This window comes from Podarcis cretensis (genome assembly GCF_951804945.1).
Source record: "Podarcis cretensis genome assembly, chromosome: 8".
In the NCBI taxonomy this organism is placed as follows: domain Eukaryota; kingdom Metazoa; phylum Chordata; class Lepidosauria; order Squamata; family Lacertidae; genus Podarcis; species Podarcis cretensis.
The window spans coordinates 90,119,937-90,142,003 of NC_137177.1; the positions used below are offsets into that span (position 1 = coordinate 90,119,937).

Consider the following 22,067-nt stretch of genomic DNA (forward strand, 5'->3'; position numbering starts at 1 on the left):
GTGGGAGTCTGAATTTTCTTTCTCTTCTGGCAAGTGCTGGTTTCTCCCGTGGTGGAGGACTGGCAGGTTTGGGAGGGGGATTTGGTCTCCCAATGGCTTTTCCCAATTCTGCCTCACTTGCGAGACTCTTCCCCACTACATATATGTGCGTGCGGCAAGTGGGGGAATCTGGCTGGGGACAGCTGGTGTTTGACTTGCTACATATTTTTCCTTTTCATCTCTTTGCGGAGGCTGGACTTCCAGAATCTCTCCTGGGCCATTTCTTCGGGTGCTGAGGAGAGTGGGCTCAAGATGGCTCCCTCTGACTTCCGGGTTAGCGCCATCGCCTAATGGCGGATTCCCTCCAAGCTCCGGAGGGAATCGGCTCAGTAGGAGACGGGTCCTGCCGCGGCAGCGATGCAGGGACCCTCAGAAACCACAGGCGCTGAAGCCTGTGGACCTGGTGACTCGGCGGGCACCATTTGCGCCCCCCCCGACCCAAGAGGGAGCCTTTTTAAAGGCTTCGGAACGGGGGACGGGGAGAGGCGCGGTGCTGAGAGTCGACTGCTACTCCTACTGAGGGAAGCCGCATGCCATGGTCGGAGAGCGCTGACTTCTTCTTCTGAACATCTGGACCTAAAATAAAAAGCCCGTGAGTAATACGGAAATTGGATCTATAAAAGAAAGATTTTTTCGTCTGAATCTGGCACGATTGGGGAAGGCGCAAAGAGGAAGTCCGTCTCCCCGTCTAGTAAACAATTTGAAGCAAGGACTAAATAATTAAGATTGAGAGAATATCTCATTTTTATTGGATAAAGTTATTAATTGCACGGATTGATAGTATAAGTAATTGTGCTGGAGGGTAAGAGCTAACTTCGAGAACTAAAGTGCCCCCCCCCCCGGGACCCAGGAGTGATCCGCGAGAGGAGCCTGCTGAAGAGACATAGAAGATTTTGTCAGCTGTCAAACTAGCTGTCAAAGTTGGAAAAAATAGAGAACTTTGTTTCTGATGTTTTTGCTGATTACATTATTTACAATATAGTGATAAATTGTTGAAAATAAAGAAGAATTGAAACAAGTTAACTTGATTTTTGGACTGGAAGTGTAAGGAATACTCAATAACCAGAATCCCTCTAGAGGGGGTTCAGGGACATTACAAGAATGGATATAGGTCGGAAAATACTAGCTGATCTGGACGAGGTTGCCTTTTTCGTGAGAAAATTGCTAGAGCAAAGTCATGTTTTGTCTACAGTCCAGGCAGCTGAATAAGAAAAGAAACTTGAGAAATTTGAGGAAGTGGAGAAAGAGACATTTGCTGAACAGGAGGAACAGGAAGGAGGGGCTGAAATGCTGCAGAAGGCAAAGGAGAGCCGGAGGCCTGCCAAGATGGATAAAAAAAGAAAAAAAGGACTGGATGATGAAAATTTGGTTTGAATTGAAGAAGGAGGAATGGAAAGATCTCCTTCTGTGGAGATCTGAAGATTTATGGATTACCAACCTGATTAAGGTGGAAGTTGGAGCTTCTGGGACATTTGGACTTAAAGGGATTAAGAAACAAGTTTTGAGCTCCACCTTTAAATATGGAGGCCCAGCTGAAAGGAACATGGACATTTTCGGGATAGAGCCCCTCTGAGACTTGGTGGCTAACACAAAGGACTATCAAAAAAACCGGCAGAGAGGAACTGAGAGAGAATTAAGAGCCTCAGACGTGAGGAATCCAGGCTGATAGCAGATGGACTAATGGACAATGGTTAGGGGATCGAAACCGGGAAAGGGAGGGTGGGGTTTGGGAACCCAAAGGGTGTACAAATATATTCTGATTCTTTCTATTGTTTTTTTCCCCGCTTTGTTATTAGTATAAAAATGGGGAATTCGTGGAAGGGAAATTGGGTCGATCTTAGAAAAAGTCTTTAAGTATTACGATCAGTGTATATAAGTTAAAATTTGATATATAAATTGAATTAAATACAATAACAAATTAAGGTTAAAAACTAGGAATAAGAACTTGTTGAACAAATATTTGGACATGGAATACAAGAAGGGAAGGCGAGGGGAAGTCGTGGAAAAAAGTTATTGAAAATAAGGACTGTAAATGTTGAATGTCTTTTTATTCTGTCTTTTTTCTCTTTTTCTTTTTTTTTCTTTTTTACTTTTTTGGATTATTTGAAACTATAATAAATATCATTTAAAAAAACAACAAGATGGCTCCCTCTGCTGATCTAAACAGAAAAACTGCCTCTTTTGGTGACATCTGATGTCATCGCATTCCACAGGTGTCCAGTGTTCCTTGTGTTCTAGATGCGCTCATAACTGTCAACTTCACCCCGGGATGGCTTCCCTTTATCACATACACAGTCCAACAAGACAAAGACAAGAATCCACCAACAGCATATGCTTTTTCAACACTGGCTCTGTCTCGTGAGACCAGGGCCCTGTGAGATCTGATTTCTAAGACAGGAATGTTCTGCCTGGCCTTTGGCTTGGAGTCAATTTGATTCCCTCCCCCTCTTTCTTACCTTTCTCCTCCTGTGATGAGGCTGCATTTTAATGTTTTAATGTTGTATTTTAATCTTGTTTTTTAAGTTGTATTTCAGTCAACTTGTTTTTATTATTGGTTGTTAGCCACCCTGAGCCCGGTCTTGGCTGGGGAGGGCGGGGTATAAATAAAAAAATTATTATAATTTATTATTATGAGTCCCACTTTTGGTTCAAGGACAATATTTCCTTTAGCCGCTGTTTAAAAGTGAATTATTGATGGTTTTAGGAACTGGTTTTCCTTGGAGAGATCATTTGTCCAGAAAGAGTCCATGGAAATGTGGACTAGGCCGCAAAGCGGGGGCATAGCTCAGCAGCAGAGCCCCTACCCTGAACCCCCCTGTGGCTGCTGCCATCTCCAGCTGAAAGGATTATAACTGGAACACAGAGAGCTGGAAGGGTAATTGACAGTGCTGGCCTTGACAGGCCTGTGTGACTGAGTGCAAATCTGCTTTGTTATCATAAATCTGCTTTGTTATCATAAATCACTATCGCAGCAATATGACGCCAGGGTTTTTGGAAGACCTCAGCATAACAAACAACATTCATGTAAAGGGAAACCAGCATTATCAGGGAGAAAGAGCTGTTAAGAAAGCATGCCAGAAATCAAGCATTAGGACTGATTACTGTTTGGGGATTTATATTTGTGAATGAATTTGTAGTGAGCAAGAGATTGTAGGTGAGCATGTGGTGTTTGGTTCTGGAGGCATTTCCTAAGAACAAGTTGGATTACAGCAAAGCGCTTTGCAAAGTAGTTTTTGCAAGCTACTTCAAAGATGACCTTCAAAATCCTTCAAAGCTCTTCTTGGGAGACTTCAGGGAGACTCTTTGCACACCGGGGTACAGTTTGTTTAAACCTGAGCGGCTCAGTAGTCTAAACTTTTGTCAGCAGAGACTTGCTAGGCTTTAGTAGTGTCTTTGTCAAGAAGCTAATGAGGGGGTTGAGGGTCAAAAACACCCCATGCTTTAAGCCTGATGATGACCTGAGAACTTGCAAACATCAAAATGACAATGGTCCTTTTACTTGGTTACTTATACTGGTGGGGGACTAGCATGTGTCCCACTTTACAGAAGACAGTCCTCTGTTTGAATGACTGCTCAACCCAAGGTTGGTTTAAAGTTAAGAGCCCTGAGAAGGGAGAGCTGAAGGGGAAGGCTTGGGATAGGGCCACAGTTGAGTGTGAGAGCATCAGGCTTGCATGCAGAAGGTCCCGGGTTCAATGGGATCTCCAGGTAGGGCTAGGGAACAGGGCCAGCCCACCCGTGAGGCAGACTGAGGCAGCAGAATCCCAGACAGTGTGGGCAATACCAAGCTACTTGGGCCAATGGTCTGACTTGGTATAAAGCAGGTTCCTATGATCCCATCCACAGTCAGCATCTGGAGGGCAGACTGAGCAGACCCTTGGTCACATGATTCCCCACAATGGTGAGGTGTGTTTTTATTTAAATTATAGCAATTTGTTTCCGAATTTGCACCTACACATAAAAAATAGCAAATGCAAATCGGTATCCTCTTCTTTCCTCTTATTTGGTACTGCATTTTCCCCCTTCCCCTTTTTTTGAGGGGTGGGGTAGCATGATGCATTAAGTGGCCGCCCTATGAGGAATGGAACAACAACAAGAATTTTATTATTTGTACCCCGTCCATCTGACTGGGTTGCTCCAGCCACTCGTTCCTCTGGAGGAGTGTGTGGCTACGCTCCAAAGAATTAGAGAGCTGGAGCTCTTCTTGGAAGCAACAGAGCACACCGTCTCCACCAAAGAGGAGACAGGGGACTCCCCTGAGAAGGACGCTAGTTCACCAACACAGGAGCCAGATATATGGAGAAACGTGACTCAAAGAAGTAGGAGGCCCAGGGTTCGCTCTGATTGTTTAGAAATACACAATCACTTTGAGGTCCTCTCCCCTAGCATGGAAGAAGAAGAGCAGACTCCATTTGAGGATCTCTCCCTCGTTACAGTCAATCAGGTATATGAAGACGAGCAACAAAGTCAGTCCTCAGGGAATGTGCAGGCGACCTTGGAACGGACAGCTCACGGAAGAACCCCGACCAAACCTAAGAGGAGGCATGTAGTGGTGATAGGGGATTCCCTACTGAGGGGAACAGAAGCAGTGATCTGTGGGCCTGACAAGATGTCTCGGGAAGTGTGCTGTCTCCCTGGGGCTAAGATCCAAGATGTAACTGAACGACTGCAAGGAATCATAAAACCCACTGACAAATACCCCTTCCTCTTGGTTCATGTGGGAACCAATGACACTGCAAGCAATAGCCTCCAGAAGATCAAAAGAGACTATGAGGCTCTGGGCAGGAAATTGAAGCAATTAAATGCACAAATTGTCATCTCATCTGTCCTCCCAGTTGAACGACGTGGCCCAGGGAGAGAGGGAAAAATAGTGGAAGTGAACAGTTGGCTTCGCAAATGGTGTAAACAGGAATGGTTTGGATTCTTAGATCACGGACTGCAGTTTCTTGAAGATGGACTTCTGGCAAGAGATGGGCTGCACCTCACAACGGTTGGGAGGAATGTTTTTGCCAAAAATCTCAGAAACTTCATCAGGAGGGCTTTAAACTGACTAATGTGGGGGAGGAAGACAGTGCTCCTGAAGGTAGGAGTCTATCAATTGATGAAGATGATCATCCAAATGTCATAGACCAAATGGAGCAAACAGCATGCAGACCTAGTGGTGGGAGGAAAAAACCCTTAAATAAGAGACATGGGGGAATGATTAATGGACTTCAATGTCTGTACACTAATGCGCAAAGCAAGATGAGCTTGAGCTCTTGGTACAGCAAACTAAATATGACATAATAGACATAAGTCCCATGACTGGAATGTAATAATGGAGGGTTACAATCTATTTCAGAGAAACAGACCAGACAAGAAAGGAGGAGGAGTGGCGTTATATGTCAGGGATGTGTATACCTGTGAAGAGATCCAAGATTTAGAACCTCAAAGCCAAAGTGAGAGCATTTGGGTCAAAATTAAGGGAGAGATGAATAACAGGGCCCTCATTGTGGGAGTTTACTATAGATCCCCAAGCCAAACGGAGGACATAGATGATGCCTTCCTGGAACAGATGGCCAAGCATGCAAAAGGAAGGGAGATAGTAGTAATGGGGGACTTCAATTACCCGGATATTTGCTGGATGTCAAATTCAGCCAAGAGCATAAGGTCAAATAGATTCCTCACTGGCCTTCAGACAACTTTGTTGTCCAGAAAGTGGAAGAAGCAACAAGAGGAACAGCCATTTTAGATCTGGTCCTAACCAATGTTGATGACCTGGTTAGTGGGGTAGAAGTGGAAGGATCATTAGGTGCGAGTGATCATGGCCCTTGTGGTCTCTTCCAACTCTATGATTCTATGTTCTATATACAGAAACATAATAAAACATCAAACATTAAAAGCTTCTCTGTACAGGGCTGCCGTCAGTTGTCTTCTAAAGCTTGTATAGTTACTTATCTCCTTGACATCTGGTGGGAGGGTGTTCCACAGGGTGGGTGCCGCTACTGAGAAGGCCTTCTGCCTGGCTCCTTGTAACCTCACTTCTCGCAATGAGGGAACCACCAGAAGGTCCTCAGAGCTGGATCTCAGTGTCTGGGTAGAACGACAGGGGTGGAGACGCTCCTTCAAGTGGAAGTGACTTGCAAACCTTTTTCCAGGTTCCTAGGTGTGTTGCCAAAAACTGTATGATGGTTGCTCTTGCTTTGCAGAAGGTGGGCCAAGCCTGGGGTAGACCCATCCTAAACCATGCCCATGCAGTCCTGTCTTCTCTATGAAAGCACTGTAGCTGATCCACAGGCTTTTGGGCTTAGGAGAAGGTAGCCCCAGGACACCCAGGCCCTCAAACAGCCACTTGTAGTATGATTCTTAAAGCTCTTCAACTCATTCCAGGTACCACTTTTGTGTGACGGTGCTAAGCTACGTGCTGCCACTCCTAGTGATAGGCTACGCCTATACCATGGTCGGTATTACACTATGGGCCAGTGAGATCCCAGGGGACACTTCGGACCGCTACCAGGAGCAGGTGTCTGCCAAGCGCAAGGTAAGTGGCTCTGAAGAATCAAAACAGAGTTTGAACAGAGCGGGAAGAAAAAGTGCAGGCAACCTCAGATGAACCAATCCCAGTCTAGGTTAGATCCCCAAATGGTGACAAGATAAGTGGATGGTGGAGCCCGTGTGGTGTAGTTGTAAAGTCTCACAGGAGGGCCTCACAGACCTGGGTTTAAACCCCCTGGGTTTAAACACACTGAGTGAGCTTGGGTCCGTCAACGACTCTTAGCCAAGAGGTTGCTTCACTGACACAGATCTCAAGAAGTGGTCTAATGCTTTTCTCCACTGCCTGGTTGTTGGCATCCATCTGTCTCGAGAGACAATGGAGTGTGCCTCCAGCCTCGCTGATGTAGTCCAATGGAAAGCAGAGCAAGACATTTGGCACCAGCTTGGCTGCAGGAGATATGGGAAGGAGGCATACAGGGCACTACCAAACTGTCTTATATACCCCACTCTGGATTCATGCATTATGAATCCTAAGGAAGGATTAGATTAAGGAAGTTAGATTAGCCTCAACCAGAGCCAGGGCCTTTTCAACTCTGGCTCCGGCCTGCTGGAACGCTCTGTCTCATGAGACCAGGGCCCTGCGGGATCTGATTTCTTTCTGCAGGGCCTGTAAGAAAGAGTTGTTCCATCTGGCCTTTGGCTTAGAATCAGTTTGATTCCCTCCCCCTCTTTATTTTTCCTTTCTCCTCCTGTGAAGAGGCTGCATCCTAATGTTTTAATGTTGTATTTTAATCTTTTTTTAAATTGTATTTTAATCAACTTGTTTTTATTATTGGTTGTTAGCCGCCCTGAGCCCAGTCTTGGCTGGGGAGGGCAGGGTATTATTTATTTATTTATTTATTTATTTATTTATTTATTTACTTACTTACTTACTCCTTAGCCTTTTCTTCTCCTGAATATATTTTGCAAGGCACACAGGATTGCCAGATCTCATTTGCCACAAGGGTCATTTCATTTCAGAGGTTCCAGAATGATGCCAGGCACATCTTCCGTTTGCTCTGGGCACTTCTAAACATGAAGAAGGGAGAGCCTAGGATTTGCAAGAAGTTGTGGGCCACACCTTTTAGCAAGGAAGATGGTCACTCTGTGGCCAAGGGCATGCCACTCCCCTGGAGACAGAGAACAGGGGCGGACTGGCAAATCCTCTGAGAAGGTTGTAACAGGAAGAGAATGGGCAAAGCTAGTCGGGAAACCAGTGCTTGGAGGTGTTGATGTTTCCAATGGAGTGGGAACAGGGAGATCCCAGAAAGGAGCACGGGTGGCCAGAATTATCCACAGTGCTTCTTGAAAAAAGGCCAACCTAAGAAAAGGGCATGAGAAACTCAATAGGAAATGGAGTTGGTTGGGTTAGCGTTGACCAGACCTTAAAAGTCAGATCAATGTGGGCAACATTCATTCATCACAGGACACATGCTGACACAGAGATAAGGCTCTGGAAAGATCACATTGTTTGTGGGTCACTTCTGAAAGAGCAAATAGCCCCAGGACAATTACACAAGCTTCTGACTCTTCCCGCTGAGATTTCCCTGTAGCGCTTACCCAAAGCCCCTGCTAGCTGGTATGAATGGACCAGTCACGTCTTCGTTTTGACTGCCTCAAAATGCTAGTTGATGCTGTGGCTGTAAGAGGCTGTCCTTCTCTGACAGGTTGTCAAGATGATGATCATTGTGGTGTGCACCTTTGCCATCTGCTGGCTGCCTTTCCACATCTACTTCCTCCTCCAGCATTTCAAGGTAGAATGGTACCAGCAAAAGTACATCCAGCAGGTCTACTTAGCTATCTTGTGGCTGGCCATGAGCTCCACCATGTACAACCCTATTATATACTGCTGCCTCAATGACAGGTAAGATCCATGTCCCTGTGATGTATTGCGACGGGTTCGGCTAATGCTCAGGTTTGAGTTGCAAAAGCAGATTTGTACATATCAAAACATCATCACCCCTTTTGGAGATTGGCTTTTTGGTGTGAGTGGTGCAGGATATTGTTCATTTCTCTCTAAATAACTTTCCAGGGATCAAGAGTATGCAATCCAGAATTTCATAATATTATATACTGTAATAAAACCTCAAAATGATTTGCAAAAAGAATGAAACAATAAAATTATCAGTGAAAACAGCTAAAACATTTTAAGCGATTAAAATCGACAATAAGCTATAAACAAGATTAAACCACATGTCAACATTCTACATGTCAGATGCCCAAAAGATACAGCAAAGATGCCTGTCTGATGTCAATAGGCAGGGAGTTCCAGAGTGTAAGTGCTGCCACACTAAAAGTTCTGTTTCTTACAAATGCAGAACTTTCTTTCTTTCTTTCCTTCTTTCTTTCTTTCTTTCTTTCTTTCTTTCTTTCTTTCTTTCTTTCCTTCCTTCCTTCCTTCCTTCCTTCCTAGGCAGGATAAATTATATAAAATAGCAGAAATAGCAGAATCACTCATGAAAGTTAAGATCAATTTTGCATTTGGCCCTCTTGTGTGAACTTGTATGTTTAATTCCAGATTCATGTACTTAGGGTCACTGTTTCTACAATGTGAATGGACACATTTCTATTATTTGTATATTAATTGTTTATCAGTTATGAGTATTTTATATTCTCTTAATTTTTATTTCATCTTTTCCTCTTTTCCCTTTCTTGTCAAATTCTTAAATAAAATCTTTGGTATTTTAAAGAAAAAATATCAATTATGCAAATTTTCTTAATTTATGCAGTTTTTACAGAGCTCAGGGAACTCAGCTTCTTTTCTTTTCTTCTTTGGTACAGTATTTGGCCCAGAAAATTTAAATGCTTCAGCACAATGGTTATAAAGAGGAAGAAAACGGGTGTACAAAATGGATCTGGTGTGCCTGTACCATATATAAAATCCTGGCCAGAACCCATGTCTTAAATGCCACAGGTTGGGTTCTAGCACAGCTGACCCCATTTGCAAGGGCTTGGACTAGATGGCCCTTTGAGTCACTTCCAACTCTGCGATTCTCTGATTCTACTGTTTGTCTTCCCAGGTTCCGGATTGGCTTCAAGCATGCCTTCCGGTGGTGCCCTTTCATCAGAGCCAGCAAATACGAAGGGCTGGAGATGAAGTCCGCCAGGTACCTCCAGACACAGAGCAGCATGTACAAGGTCAGCAGGATGGAAACGACGGTCTCCTCCATTGCTGGCAACCCAGAGGAGGAGCTTGATGCCAGCAGCAAAACCAAGCGCCTCTCTGTGGATCTGACCTCCAACGGCTCCTCTCGTAGTGACTCCAAAACCATGTCGGAGAGTTTGAGCTACTATTCCAACACGCTTCCTCCCTAAGCAACCTGAACCTCCCTGCAACGCATCTCCATCAAAAGTGTGGCTCAGTTTCCAATCTCCCTAACGAAGGAGCTGTTCCTCATTTGTAACAAGTCACCTCTTTCATCTCCGACTTTGTCCCTGAATGGAGTTTTCCCTCTTTGTGTAGCCTCTGCTGTGATGCCCTGTTGGATGTTCAGACGATCTATATATCAGAATGGATTCTCGTTTTGGGGCCCGCATTGCGATAGGTTCATTAGCCAATTCTCAGGCTGTGCTGGCTAACAGCCAAGCACCTTCCGCTTGACTTTGTTTTTCCATCCCCAAATCTCACCTTCTCTTCCCACAACATGCTCAGGCCTTCTTGGTGTCTCTCCCTTCCAGCTTCCATACACAGAACCATAAGATCATGGAACTGTGGAGTTGGAAGGGAAACCACACGTCGCTGCTATTGAGAAAGGAGTGGAGGGGAAAAGCTCCTTGAAGGGAAAAGGAGGAGCGAAAATATCATGTTTGTGTGTATAGTATGTGTGCCATTTTGGAAAAGTTGGATTTCAAAAAAACCAGTTTTAAGAATGTAAGAGTCCTGCAGGATCAGGTAAAAGTGATCAGGGGGATTGAGTGAATGAGTGACTCCCCTGTGAGAAAAAGTTGCTGTGTTTGGGACTGGTTAGTTTAGAGAAAAGTTAAGTGGCAATATAAGTTCCTAAAGTTATGTCTGGCGTGGAGGAAGTGGATAGAGAAAAGTTTGTCTGCCTCTCTCACAACACTAGAGCTCATGGACATTCTATGAAGATGGACGTTGAAAGATTCAAGACAGACAGAAGAAAGGGCTTTATTCACGCAGTGCAAAGTTAACCTATGGAACTCCCTCCCACAGGAAGTAGTAATAGCCTGGAAACTGCAGAAGGCGAGAGGGCTCTTATGCTCAAATCCTGCTTGCAAGTTTCCCACAGGAATCTGGTTGACCACTGTGAGAACAGGATTCTGGATGAGATGGGCTATTGGCCTGATCCAGCAGGCTCTTATTGTGTTCATATGAAACACATCCTGCTCTCACTGTGGCCAAGCAGACCCCTATGGGAAGACCACAAGCCTGATGTGAGGGGAGCAGCATTGCCCCCACTTTGTTTGAGAGTTAAAGTCCAGGCAGTATCTGAAATCCTTAATGGAAAAGTTAGGAATTTCCATATACAAATCTGAGGATTCTCAATTTGCAGTTTTTCATCCAATAGCACAGCGCTCCAAATTGCCTCCCTACAACTTTGTGTATCTGATGTACTTCCAAGATCACTTCTCTTCCACTTTATGTTTGGTTAGGAAAAGACCCTCAACTCCTCATATTGGTTTGTGCCTATACCAGGGGTGGATAACCCCCAAGTCTGGGGGCCTGATCCAGCTCCAGAAGCAAAAGACCCTACAGATTTTTGTGGTGGCAAAAAGCAGGGGAGGAATATAGTCCGTATGGAGGCTAGGGTGGTGGTAGAAAAGTTTAAACCTCTCTGTTCAGCACAGCCTCCTGATGGGAAAACAAACCCTCTGGAACAGCAGAAAACAAGCTGGCTCCGTCTTCCATGAGACAGCCCTTCAGGTATTGGAAGATGACTATTGTCTCACCTCTCAGTCCTCTCTTCTCGAGGGATGATAACTCCCCCTCTTCAACTGACCTGCATGAATCGGCTGTGGGGAGTGGCCTGTGAGTGTGAATGCATGTGGCCTCTGTAGGGTTGGCTGAGGGTCCAAAGGCCCATATCTAGGTTCCTATGCTCAGGGCATGTTTTTACATATGCACCAGTTTAGGGGATAGAGAGCCGAACCAAACCATGAAAAAATGTACTGTTTCATTGCCCCATTCCTCTCGTGAGAAATCTGGAATTCCTACAGATAGGATAGGAAACTAGTTTGATGGGGAGAAAAACAATTCAGCCTAGGCTTCTCAATTATATGGTCCTTTTTCTATAGAAAGAGAAGATTCAACCCCATCCCCCAAATGGCAAAACATTAAAATACTGTATGCACACACAAGCCACACTCCCCTGCTGCATCCTTGGAACCCTTCCAGCAAACCTCTTCCTTCCAGCAGTTGTCAAAACTGTCTCTGACATGCAGGTGTCTTCTGTGGAGTTCTGCCATTTGCAAGAGACAGCTCAGGTGGAGAGCATCCCTGCTGTGAGTCCCAGATGCGCATCATTAAGGATGCCTTTTTGCAGCAAATATCCCTTGTGATTATTGCCAACTGGCAAAGGACCAAAAACGAACCTGCTATTGTCATGCACACCCAGCGCTGGCATCATAGGACAGAGGTGCATAGCCTCAGCCCATAATAAGATTAAGACAAGAAGAATCTGTGGAAAGCAGGTGTGTAAGTAAAGATGGGATTAGATAATGGCACAAGATGGAATGTATTGTATAGCCCAAAGGGTGTGGAGGGAAATGCAGGCGGAACAATTTTAAAAAATGCATGGAGAGCAACACATCTCCAATGAAGTCATGGAAAATCCAGCAACCTGATATGAAGAGACAGGAAATGCATATGGATATTGATTTCCCATAATGGCCCCAGGGGCTGTAATGCACACATGCTCAAAGGGATCCCTCCACTATTATGCAGATCCTTGCACAGATGTAGTGGATCACTTCCCTATGACAGCATTCTCCAGTTTGGAGCCCTCCAGATGTTTGGGCTTACATCTGCCATTAGCCCCAGCCAACACAGCTGTGCTGGCTGGGGTTGGTTGGTGATATCATTTTTATTATTACAGTTGTCCAAAACATCTGGAGGGCATCAGGTTGGAGAAGGCTGCCTTAGGTACTGTGAGGACAGTCCCTTAAACTGACAACAAATGATTGTGCTATGGGATTGCTTGCTGGTGCTGAAACTTTCTGCAGCCCAGTTCTGTTCAAGGCGAAAAGCAGGGTAAAGAAAGGTTCCTGAACCCGGGCCACACAGCCTGATGTCAGGCGCAAGTCCCTCCCTCGCTTTGATGCAGCAAAGAAAGATGAGGATGCAGTCCCAAGAATGGTGTGAAAAGCTCATAGCCCAATTGCGGATCACAGAATTGCTGAACTGTCTCCAGGGTGAGCGTCAGAAGAGCTCTGCTGGGTCACATCAAAGTTCCATCTCTTTCTCTTTCCCACCAAAGTGGACAAAGAGATCCCTCTGACGAGCCCACAAGCAAGGCAGAGGGAAAGAGCGCTCTCTTGCTATCATTCCCTCACAACTGATCTCTGCACTGCCTCTGTGAAGACACCCTAAGAGCTGGTTCATATGCTCATCACCTCCAACCATCTAATGCCACAGAGAGAGCCTCAATCTATTGTGTCCACCCATCCATGCTTTTTATTCTTCAGCAAAAGCAAAGTAATGTGCATGTGCAAAATCCCTCTGAAGAAGTGAGATGTCTTTTGAGAGAAGAACATTATTTTTAACACTGAGGCAGGGATAAATCTGTCATCTCTCTCAACACACTGTAATTTCTTGTGCATATTGTACAAATTTCTGGGCCACTTTGTTAGTGCCTAAGTGTTTCTACTTAAATTTGCAACAATTGTTGTAGCTTTTTTTGCTGTGAAATGAAGAAGTGATGGGATAACTGACCTGTGTGCTCTTCCTGTTTTGGCGTATATCTGTATGATGTTCTTGTTTACAAAGTGTTGACAAGCCCAAATGAGAAATTCCAATATGATCAACTCAACTGCAAATTGTGTTACATTTGATGGGTCAGAACTTCAATGATATTGTTTCTGGAGAAGCTTTGAGTGGATCATATCAAAGTAATAAAAAAAATATGTCTCTTAAAAGAGTGAAAATAGATCTTCCACTGATATAACCAGGGGGGTGAGGGGGGAGAGAGAGAATGAGAATGGGTGGGTAGTGCCACAGATCTTGGTAGGGAGGTGGGGTGTGTTTCTGTCCCTCTTTCTGCTCTGTGAGATGTGGCAGCCATTTTGTCTTATGCCACGGGGCCCATTTCAGCCATTTTGCGATTGGTGCCTGTGGCATTTTCTCAGGATTCCAAATATGCCCACCAGCCCAGAAAGGCACCCCCTCAGCTAATATAGATATTAGACAAGTGTTGATAGAGTTATTCCAAGAACATTATAATGGGGGGGGGATAAAAGGCATGTTTGGGAAGCATCAGGGGCTCAGGCGAGGGGCAGAGACACTGGACATGTTGGTAGCTTTCAGTGGGATACAGAAGAAGGTAGAAAGTGGCTGAGCATAATCAGAGTTGAAAAGGGATATGGGGTAGGGTTACCAGATGTCCCCATTTCCTGGGGACAGTCCCCAGATTTGCGAAGAAGTCCCCAAACAAATTCCATCCCCAGAATGTCCCCGGATTTCATCTAACATCCCCGGGAAACACAGTCTCAGCAGCCCTGAGCAGTTGGCTCTGGCTGGCTTCAGGAGCTGCTCGGAAGTCCCCATCTGATGGTGCTGCAGGGGCTCTAAGATGCAGCTTCTGGGCTGCCTCCACTTTCCTTGACCCCAGCAACTAAGCTGTGAAGGGAGGCTCCATGCTGCCTATCAGAGGGAGCAGGGATCTCTCAGTTAGGCAACGGGAAGCCTCCCTTCCCAGCTGAGGGATCCCCACCTCCTCCTGCTTGCACGCAAATAGGAATGGGATTGGGGCTGCTCCAATGGGAAGGGAGGCATTGCGCTGCCTAAGCCTCGCCGCCAGCGCTCTCAGCCCTCCTCCACACCTGACCCACTGCACACCGCTTCCCCACCACCACCACCAAAGAACCAACAACTCGGGCTGCCCAGGCTCATGGAGAGAAGAGATAGAAGCTTCGGAGGAAGGGGAAACATGGCGGTTGTGGTCAAGATGGCAGCTGTCCCTCTGCCACCGCCACTGCTGCAGCATCAACATCCCAAACTTGTAGTAGGTAGGTAGGTAGGTAGGTAGGTATTTAAAGTGTCCCTGGATTCATTGAAAAAAATCTGGTAACCTTAATATGGGGAAATGAGACAGAAAGGAGGCGCAGAGAATTTATTAAATTTGTATACTGCCCTTCATCTGAAGATCCCAGGGAGGTTCCCAACAGAAAGCCCAGGATCTTTCATGTGAAGAAGTACTTGAAATATTTTATTGGCCTGGCAATATACGCTGGCAAACACCTTATCTCTTTGGCACATGTCCTATCTCGTGCATAAAGATAGGATTTAGTCATAATTAGGAACAGATTATTCCCCTCCTACAAAGTGTCCTGCAATCTTCACTAGCTGATTATCAATTAAGCCTTTTCATTAGCCACCACAGGTCTGCCAAAGCTTTTTTTTTTTTTTTTTTAAGGGTTGGGATCTCTGTTGAGCTTCAGCACACACATCACTGCTGCAGTGCTGCTAGAAGCCCCTTTGCTTTTCCAGGTGAGCCCATGGGCCCCTAAACAGCTTCCAGACTGTTTTGGAGCAAATTGACAGGCTGGAGGAGATGGATGGATGGGACTTACCTAGGTTGAGGTTGTGGAGGGGCAAGGACTAATGCTCATCCCTTCCCTCTGTCCTCATCTAGAAATGTTCAAGCAGTAGTTTTATCCTATAAAACCTTGCAATCCTGTACTCGCTTTACTTACTTGGAAGTTAAATCCATTGGACTCAATGGACTTTCCTTCAGAGGAAACATGCATAGGATTGTGCAGCACATGGTGGAATAACAGAACTTGTGGAACCCAACACTCCCCATGCTAAGCAGCTGGCCATTTATGCCCAGTGGGGAGTGGAAACACTTTGTGCATGCTCAGCAGATTTGGAGGCTCATTTTCATATCCCTGGACGACAGGCAGGATTTGCTGTCAAGCATGCACTCTGCGTGTCTCACAGAGGAATCACTTTTCTCCATTGCCCGCCACCCACAGGGAAGCTTGGGTTTCCATCTGCTCTTCATTAATTCTACATCGAGAAAAATACTACCTGCTTTGAAGTACCCAAGCTCATTAATCGCCCTTTGCATACATGCTAACACTTAGAAATTAATTTTGGTTTCTGAACTCCATGTAGAGTTTTTCTTGTTATTTTAGCTTGTTATTTTATAGGAAATGGAGTTAATTCCTAAATTTGACTTGCAAATTATCCTTCTGGGAGCATTTTCCCTTGCATGCCATCTAGGGAGACACTGTGCAGTTTATTAACAGTGCAGTACTCCTATGGAGGTTTACTGAGAAGTAAATACAATTGAGTTCAATGGGACTTACTCCCAGAGAGTTGCAGTCTAAGCACCTGGCAGATGATACTTCTGCAATGATGCAGTGGATTCAGATCAGAAATTTACCAGAAGAAGACTTCTAATTCTTGCGCTGGAGCTGGAGCTGAAGGATGGAGGCTGATTTATTTTTTATTTTTTATTTTATTAATTTGATATACCACTTACTTGCCAGAAAGACTTCTAAGCTGTTTACAAGTGTAAAACCAAAAAATATATCCACAAATCCTTAAAATAAACAACCTACAAATATTATTTATTGAAACTTTAAAATAAAAATGTCATTGTTGCAAAGAGAACCAAATTCAGATAATGATCATCTGTAGTTGAAACACTATTTAAAAACCATTACAATATGATATTGTCATAAGAGTCTTTGATGAGCCGCTAATCCAACTGCAATGAACATTTCTGAGACCCTCATTGTTCCTGTTCTTGTTTTCAGTGAATTGCAGCATTTCAGCCACTAATACATGTAACAATAGCAAAGAAATACAGTCGTCCTGGTATGACTGCTTACCTTTCTATATAATTAAGGAGACACCCTGGAGACTTTAATATGACCTCTATATTTAAAAAAAAAACCCACCTTGCTGACAACAGCAATTAGCATTTTAATACATGACTACTACAGATAGTAATTATCTCCCTTTATAACTTCCACCATATGGGAACTCCCATTAATTTAACTGATCTTATAACGTGGCTTCCACAGAGATCTTTGCCACTGTATTATTGTCTGATAACAGGTCTCTGTAATATGAAGGGCTACTTTTCAAGATTTCCTGTAAGAGCTTCCCTCCTTGCCTCTGCAGCTGGAGAAGGAGCAGGAGGAGGTCACTACTTTATTTGTTTCATTTTGTCTTGTCTTTACTCGTGGTCCTTCAGTGCTGAACGAACTTCATTTCAGTACATGCGCATAGTGTCATGCCCTCAGTGTAGGTGCTTTTTTATATACCGAGAGGAGTGCAAGGTAACTTTTACTTATTAAACTCTGTTATTACTGCTTGCTGGGTTTTTATGCTGCCCTTCCTCCAAGGACATCAGGGTTCTCACCAGCACATAAAATGGCCCCTAACACCCCCGTGAAGTAGGCTGCACCATGCACCGCCTAGCAAGCCAAGTCTCTGTGGCTTCTTTTCATGCTTCACTCTCCAGCCGCCCTCAGTGAAGGAGCCATGTGGATAGGCGAGTGGCAAGCCAGGAAGGGCAATGAGAATAAGGCACTAGGAAACAAGAATCAGATCCTGCTTAGCCTGTGCATTTTTTACACACCAATGATACTGAAATGGAAACAAACTATTTATGGGGAATGAAACACAGCAGGATACAAGGCTGCCATTTCTTTGCACAAAACCCAGAAATTCTGCAGTTTAAAACCACCAATCCTACCTAGGAACTGAAGGATGGTTTCCTATTACATAAGAGAGAGAGAGAGCTGGAAGAGATTCTTACTCGGCAATTGCTCCAAACACATTAAAACTTAGATTTACACCAGCCCGCATCCACTTTTAAACAAAATTCCCCCCAAATACTTAGGCTAGAATAAATCACAGGCACTTAGCTTTCCAAATAAGTGAAAATTTTACTTGCAGTGTTTCCAGAAGTTACATCCAACAGGTCTCCACCTGCTGGCCATAAGACAAAGATGAAAAAGGTTCTAAATGACTAGACAAGGACTTTGTTTTCTTACAAAAAAGGTAATGAAATCTTTGAGTTAGCTAAGATTCAGTTCAGCTGCAGAATCAGCTGAGCTGGGAGCCAAAGCTGCATGGCACAAAGAGAGAAGAGAAAGGAGGGGGGAGCAGAGCCTGCTGGAGAGCCTGTCAAGGCACACCCATTTGTACCTGAGCTCTGGGCTCAGGTTAACTCTTTCATGCACACAAGTGTAAGTCAGTGACTATATTACAACAGTAAGGGCCTGAAGCACAGGTACTTCCCTAATGATGATGCCCAAATTACAATTGGGGTAGCCAACAGGGTGTCCTCCAAATGTTGTTGGACAGCCAGTGTGGAGTAGTGGTTAGAGTGTCAGACTAGGACCTGGGAGACCAGGGTTCAAATCCCCACTCAGCCATGAAGCTCACTGGGTGATCATGAACCAATCACTGTCTCTTAGCCTAACCTACCACACAGGGTTGTTGTGAGGGTTAAATGAGGAAGAGGGGGAGAAGAAGCATGTCGGCCACTTTGAGCTCATTGGAGCAATAGGTGGGATATAAATGCAATGAATAAATAATTAAATACAACTCCTTTCTGCCCCAGCCAAGAACGATGGGAATTCCTGTCCACATTGCCTGCCTCTGCATAATCAGGTTGTTGTAAGAAATACAGCTATAATGGACAACAAGTACTTATGGTGCAATGCTAAAGATATACTGAGCATTCATATTTTGAGAAACATTTCAAAGATGCTTAGCAATTGTCTACTACAGGTTTGTAACAAATGTCAAATCCATCCAACATTCATCGCAAAAGATTTCAGAATTCATTGCTTGTTTGTCCATTAAAAACAGCAAAAAACAAAAACCACCCACCCACCTTTGTCTGTTACTAAAGAATATTTCCACCCAAGGAGTAGGATTATTGAAATATGCCTTCTGGAAAGGATTTCAAAATGAAACCAGGTATGTGCAAATAATAGCAACCCAAGATCATGTAAGTTAAATCAAGTATGCTAGTTAGAATGCGGGTCATGGTGGTCCTTTGTAGTCTCAGAGAATGGAAATGTGCAATTCAGTTAAACATTATAATCATGAATAGACTTTGTGAGCTCTCCCAAGAGCAAACTGACATTCAGGAAAATATTAGAATTAATTTAACGCATCAGAACACAAGATTTGATTCCCCCCACACCCTGCCTTCCAAGGCTGACATGTCATTTGCTGTATGCTGTAGCCAATTATCAGAATAAGCCATCCTGTCAGTGGAAGAGATTTAATTGTGGACGGAATAAATCTTCTCTGAAAAGGATTAAAACATCTGCAAGTGGAATGAAACACAGATCAAGAAAATAAATGCTAAGGACTAGAGTTTCACAGATCCCAAAGTGTCTCCTGCAATGTCAGAATCACAGCTAAGAAGACTGTAAGTAAGCTAGCAATGGGCAAATTCTTTGCTGTTGTCTAAGTTGGAATTCCCTTTTGCTGTGACATCACCCATCCCCAAGAACAAGAGCAAAAACGACTCACTTCCCATGTGAAGCCCACTCTGGACACATGCACAGGCTTCAGTGGCCCAGGTATTCTACACATATTCCTGATGGGAATCAGAGGTATAAAACACTCGTCTGCAACAAAATGTTGCAGTATAGCCTTCCTCCTCTAAGGGGCAGGGCCAACCCAATACATTTCTGCCCCTGAGGTAGACCCCAAAATGCACCCCCTTCTCACCAGGAAAGAAGGGGTCCGGGAAGATCTACATCAGGAAAAATGGAGGGGGAAATAAAGGTTGACATTGGGATCTACTGCCCCGGGCAAATAGGTGGGGAAATTACTGTTTTGCTTATTTGCTTTCTGAGAGACTATCCTGCATCCACCATTCAGTGGTTTCAGGCAGTGAATGAAGTCCTGGCAATGACTGAGCGATGGATAAGATTTTAATATTGCTTGGTGCTGCTTTAATACTGACACCTTGCCTTCCTCCATGCCAGCAAATGCAGGGTTTCTGCAGCCGCTACAGATTCCTCTTAAGCCTGGGGAAACAAGACATGGAAATAAACGCACATACTGTACACTGAAGTCGTTACAATTAATTAATTAATTAATTAATTAATTTTCTATACCACCCTTCCTCTGAAGATCACAGGGTGGCTTACAATACAAAAGCACAAAAGCACAATGACCCCACCACCCAGTTTAAAAGGCCGTAGATTGTTTCATCATTCCGCAGAGCCTGCAAGACAGAGCTGGTCCGCCTGGCCTTTGGTTTGGACTCGGTCTGACCCTTGTGTTTCCCTCTCCTTATGGTCTTGATTTATCAGCTCCTGTAAAACGAGACTGCATTTTAAATTGCATTTTAACTTGTATTTTAAATTGGGGTTCCCCCCCCTCTCTTTTCCCCCTATTATGTATTTACTGTGATTTTATTCGTGTTAGCTGCCCTGAGCCGGAGAGGGCGGGTTACAAATAAAATTTATTATTATTATTTATTATTATTATTCATTAGCCAAAGGCCAAAGTTATCTCTGGGCTCTGAAGGGAGACAATGCTCAACTCAGCGAAGAGAAAAACAAAGCCGTCTCTAAACAGCTTCTCTTTCTTTCTTCAAGAGGAAACAAACATCTTTGCTTCACAACAGGGGAGGCTTCCTCATCACCAACCAGAGAGCGACAAATGACCCTGAGACTCCTTCCCATCTTCCGTTTGGCAGGGGGTCCCACCCCCTCCTGCATCACAAAAATGAAAGGGAGGCCAAGTACTTGGAGGCAGCAGCATCTTGAGTCTCTTCTCAGCGCTGGGATGTGGGCGGCCAGGAGCAGAGGGTGCATTCCCCCATGGAAGCCTCTTGTCTTGACCTTTCATGATACAAACACACCTTTCTTTGCTCTTCTAGAGATTTTACTTTCTTGGGCTCCATGATCACTGCAGATGGTGACAGCAGCCACAAAATTAAAAGATGCCTGCTTCTTGGGGAAAAAGCAATGGCAAACCCAGACAGCATCTTAAAAAGCAGAGACATCACCTTGCCAACAAAGGTCCGTATAGTTAAAGCTATGGTTTTCCCAGTAGTGATGTATGGAAGTGAGAGCTGGACCATAAAGAAGGCTGATCGCCGAAGAATTGATGCTTTTGAATTATGGTGCTGGAGGAGACTCTTGAGAGTCCCATGGACTGCAAGAAGATCAAACCTCTCCATTCTGAAGGAAATCAGCCCTGAGTGCTCACTGGAAGGACAGATCCTGAAGCTGAGGCTCCAATATTTTGGCCACTTCATGAGAAGAGAAGACTCCCTGGAAAAGACCCTGATGTTGGGAAAGAGGGAGGGCACAAGGAGAAGGGACTACAGAGGACGAGATGGTGGGACAGTGTTCTTGAAGCTACCAGCATGAGTTTGACCAAACTGCGGGAGGCAGTGGAAGACAGGAGTGCCTGGCGTGCTCTGGTCCAGGGGGTCACGAAGAGTCAGACACGACTAAACGACTAAACAACAACAGCAGCCTGCAGCACAAGGGAGGAGCAACAGTAGCAGACGGGGCATCTTCATGGCGGTTTCACTCATCAGGATGCAGGGATGGCAGGGCGACACTTTTGGGAGGGCAAGGCTGGTGTCAGCAGTGGAGCCACAGGAGTCCGCATATCTCCAGGCACACTGCTGCTGCCAACAGCCCAGAGCCCCCCCATCTTCATTACAGAATCACAGAACCATAGAATTGGGTGTGAACCCAAGGGCCATCTAGTCCAAAATCCTGCAATGCAAGAGTCACGCCACCACAGCCTCACTCTGCCCCATCCACATCCCAATGAATCCAGCTCTGTTGCCACTGGGAGGCAGCATGTCTCCACCTGATTGCCTCTTCCTTAACTCAAAAGCGCCAAATATTGTAATTTCCTCACAGGGGAGTTGCTCAGAATAGGTACTGAGATATTTCTTGGGCAAAAATGATATATTGGCAGGGGCATCTGCAGGCACGATATTGGCCATCCCTTTGGTAATAAAATTTGCATTTCATAAGAACGGAAGAGGAACCTTCTGGAACCAATGGCTCATTTAGTCTAGCATCCTGGTCTCACAATGGCCTGTGGAAAAACCCATAAGCAGCACCTGAGCATGAGAGCTCTCCCCCCTCCTGCAATTTCCAGCACCTGGCTTTCAGACACATTGCTGCCTCTGTCAGGTGTGCGTGCAGGAGCCAGGCCCTGTGACCAGTAGGGCTTCGCAGGACTGGGGCCTTCCTAAGTTTGTTCTGGAGAGGCAAGGTGCGGCCTCACAGGTGAGGCCGACTGGTAACTCACAGCACCTGGTGGTAAGAGCTGGGAAAGGATATAAGGTCAGCTTTTCCCTTCAGCTTTTTGCCAC

The 22,067-nt window shown here is 44.9% G+C and overlaps 1 protein-coding gene across 1 annotated transcript in view; it reads left to right on the forward strand.

The window, feature by feature from the left end:
• The window catches only part of TACR1 (tachykinin receptor 1), a 63,520-nt gene extending 49,873 nt beyond the window's left edge, over positions 1-13,647 (forward strand). The window contains exons 3-5 of the mRNA XM_079987543.1: positions 6,409-6,559; positions 8,220-8,416; positions 9,573-13,647. Coding sequence (XP_079843669.1) covers positions 6,409-6,559; positions 8,220-8,416; positions 9,573-9,867 — 643 coding nt within the window. The 3' untranslated portion in view covers positions 9,868-13,647. The remainder of the gene's footprint in view (positions 1-6,408; positions 6,560-8,219; positions 8,417-9,572) is intronic.
• The last annotated feature ends 8,420 nt before the right edge of the window (positions 13,648-22,067 follow it).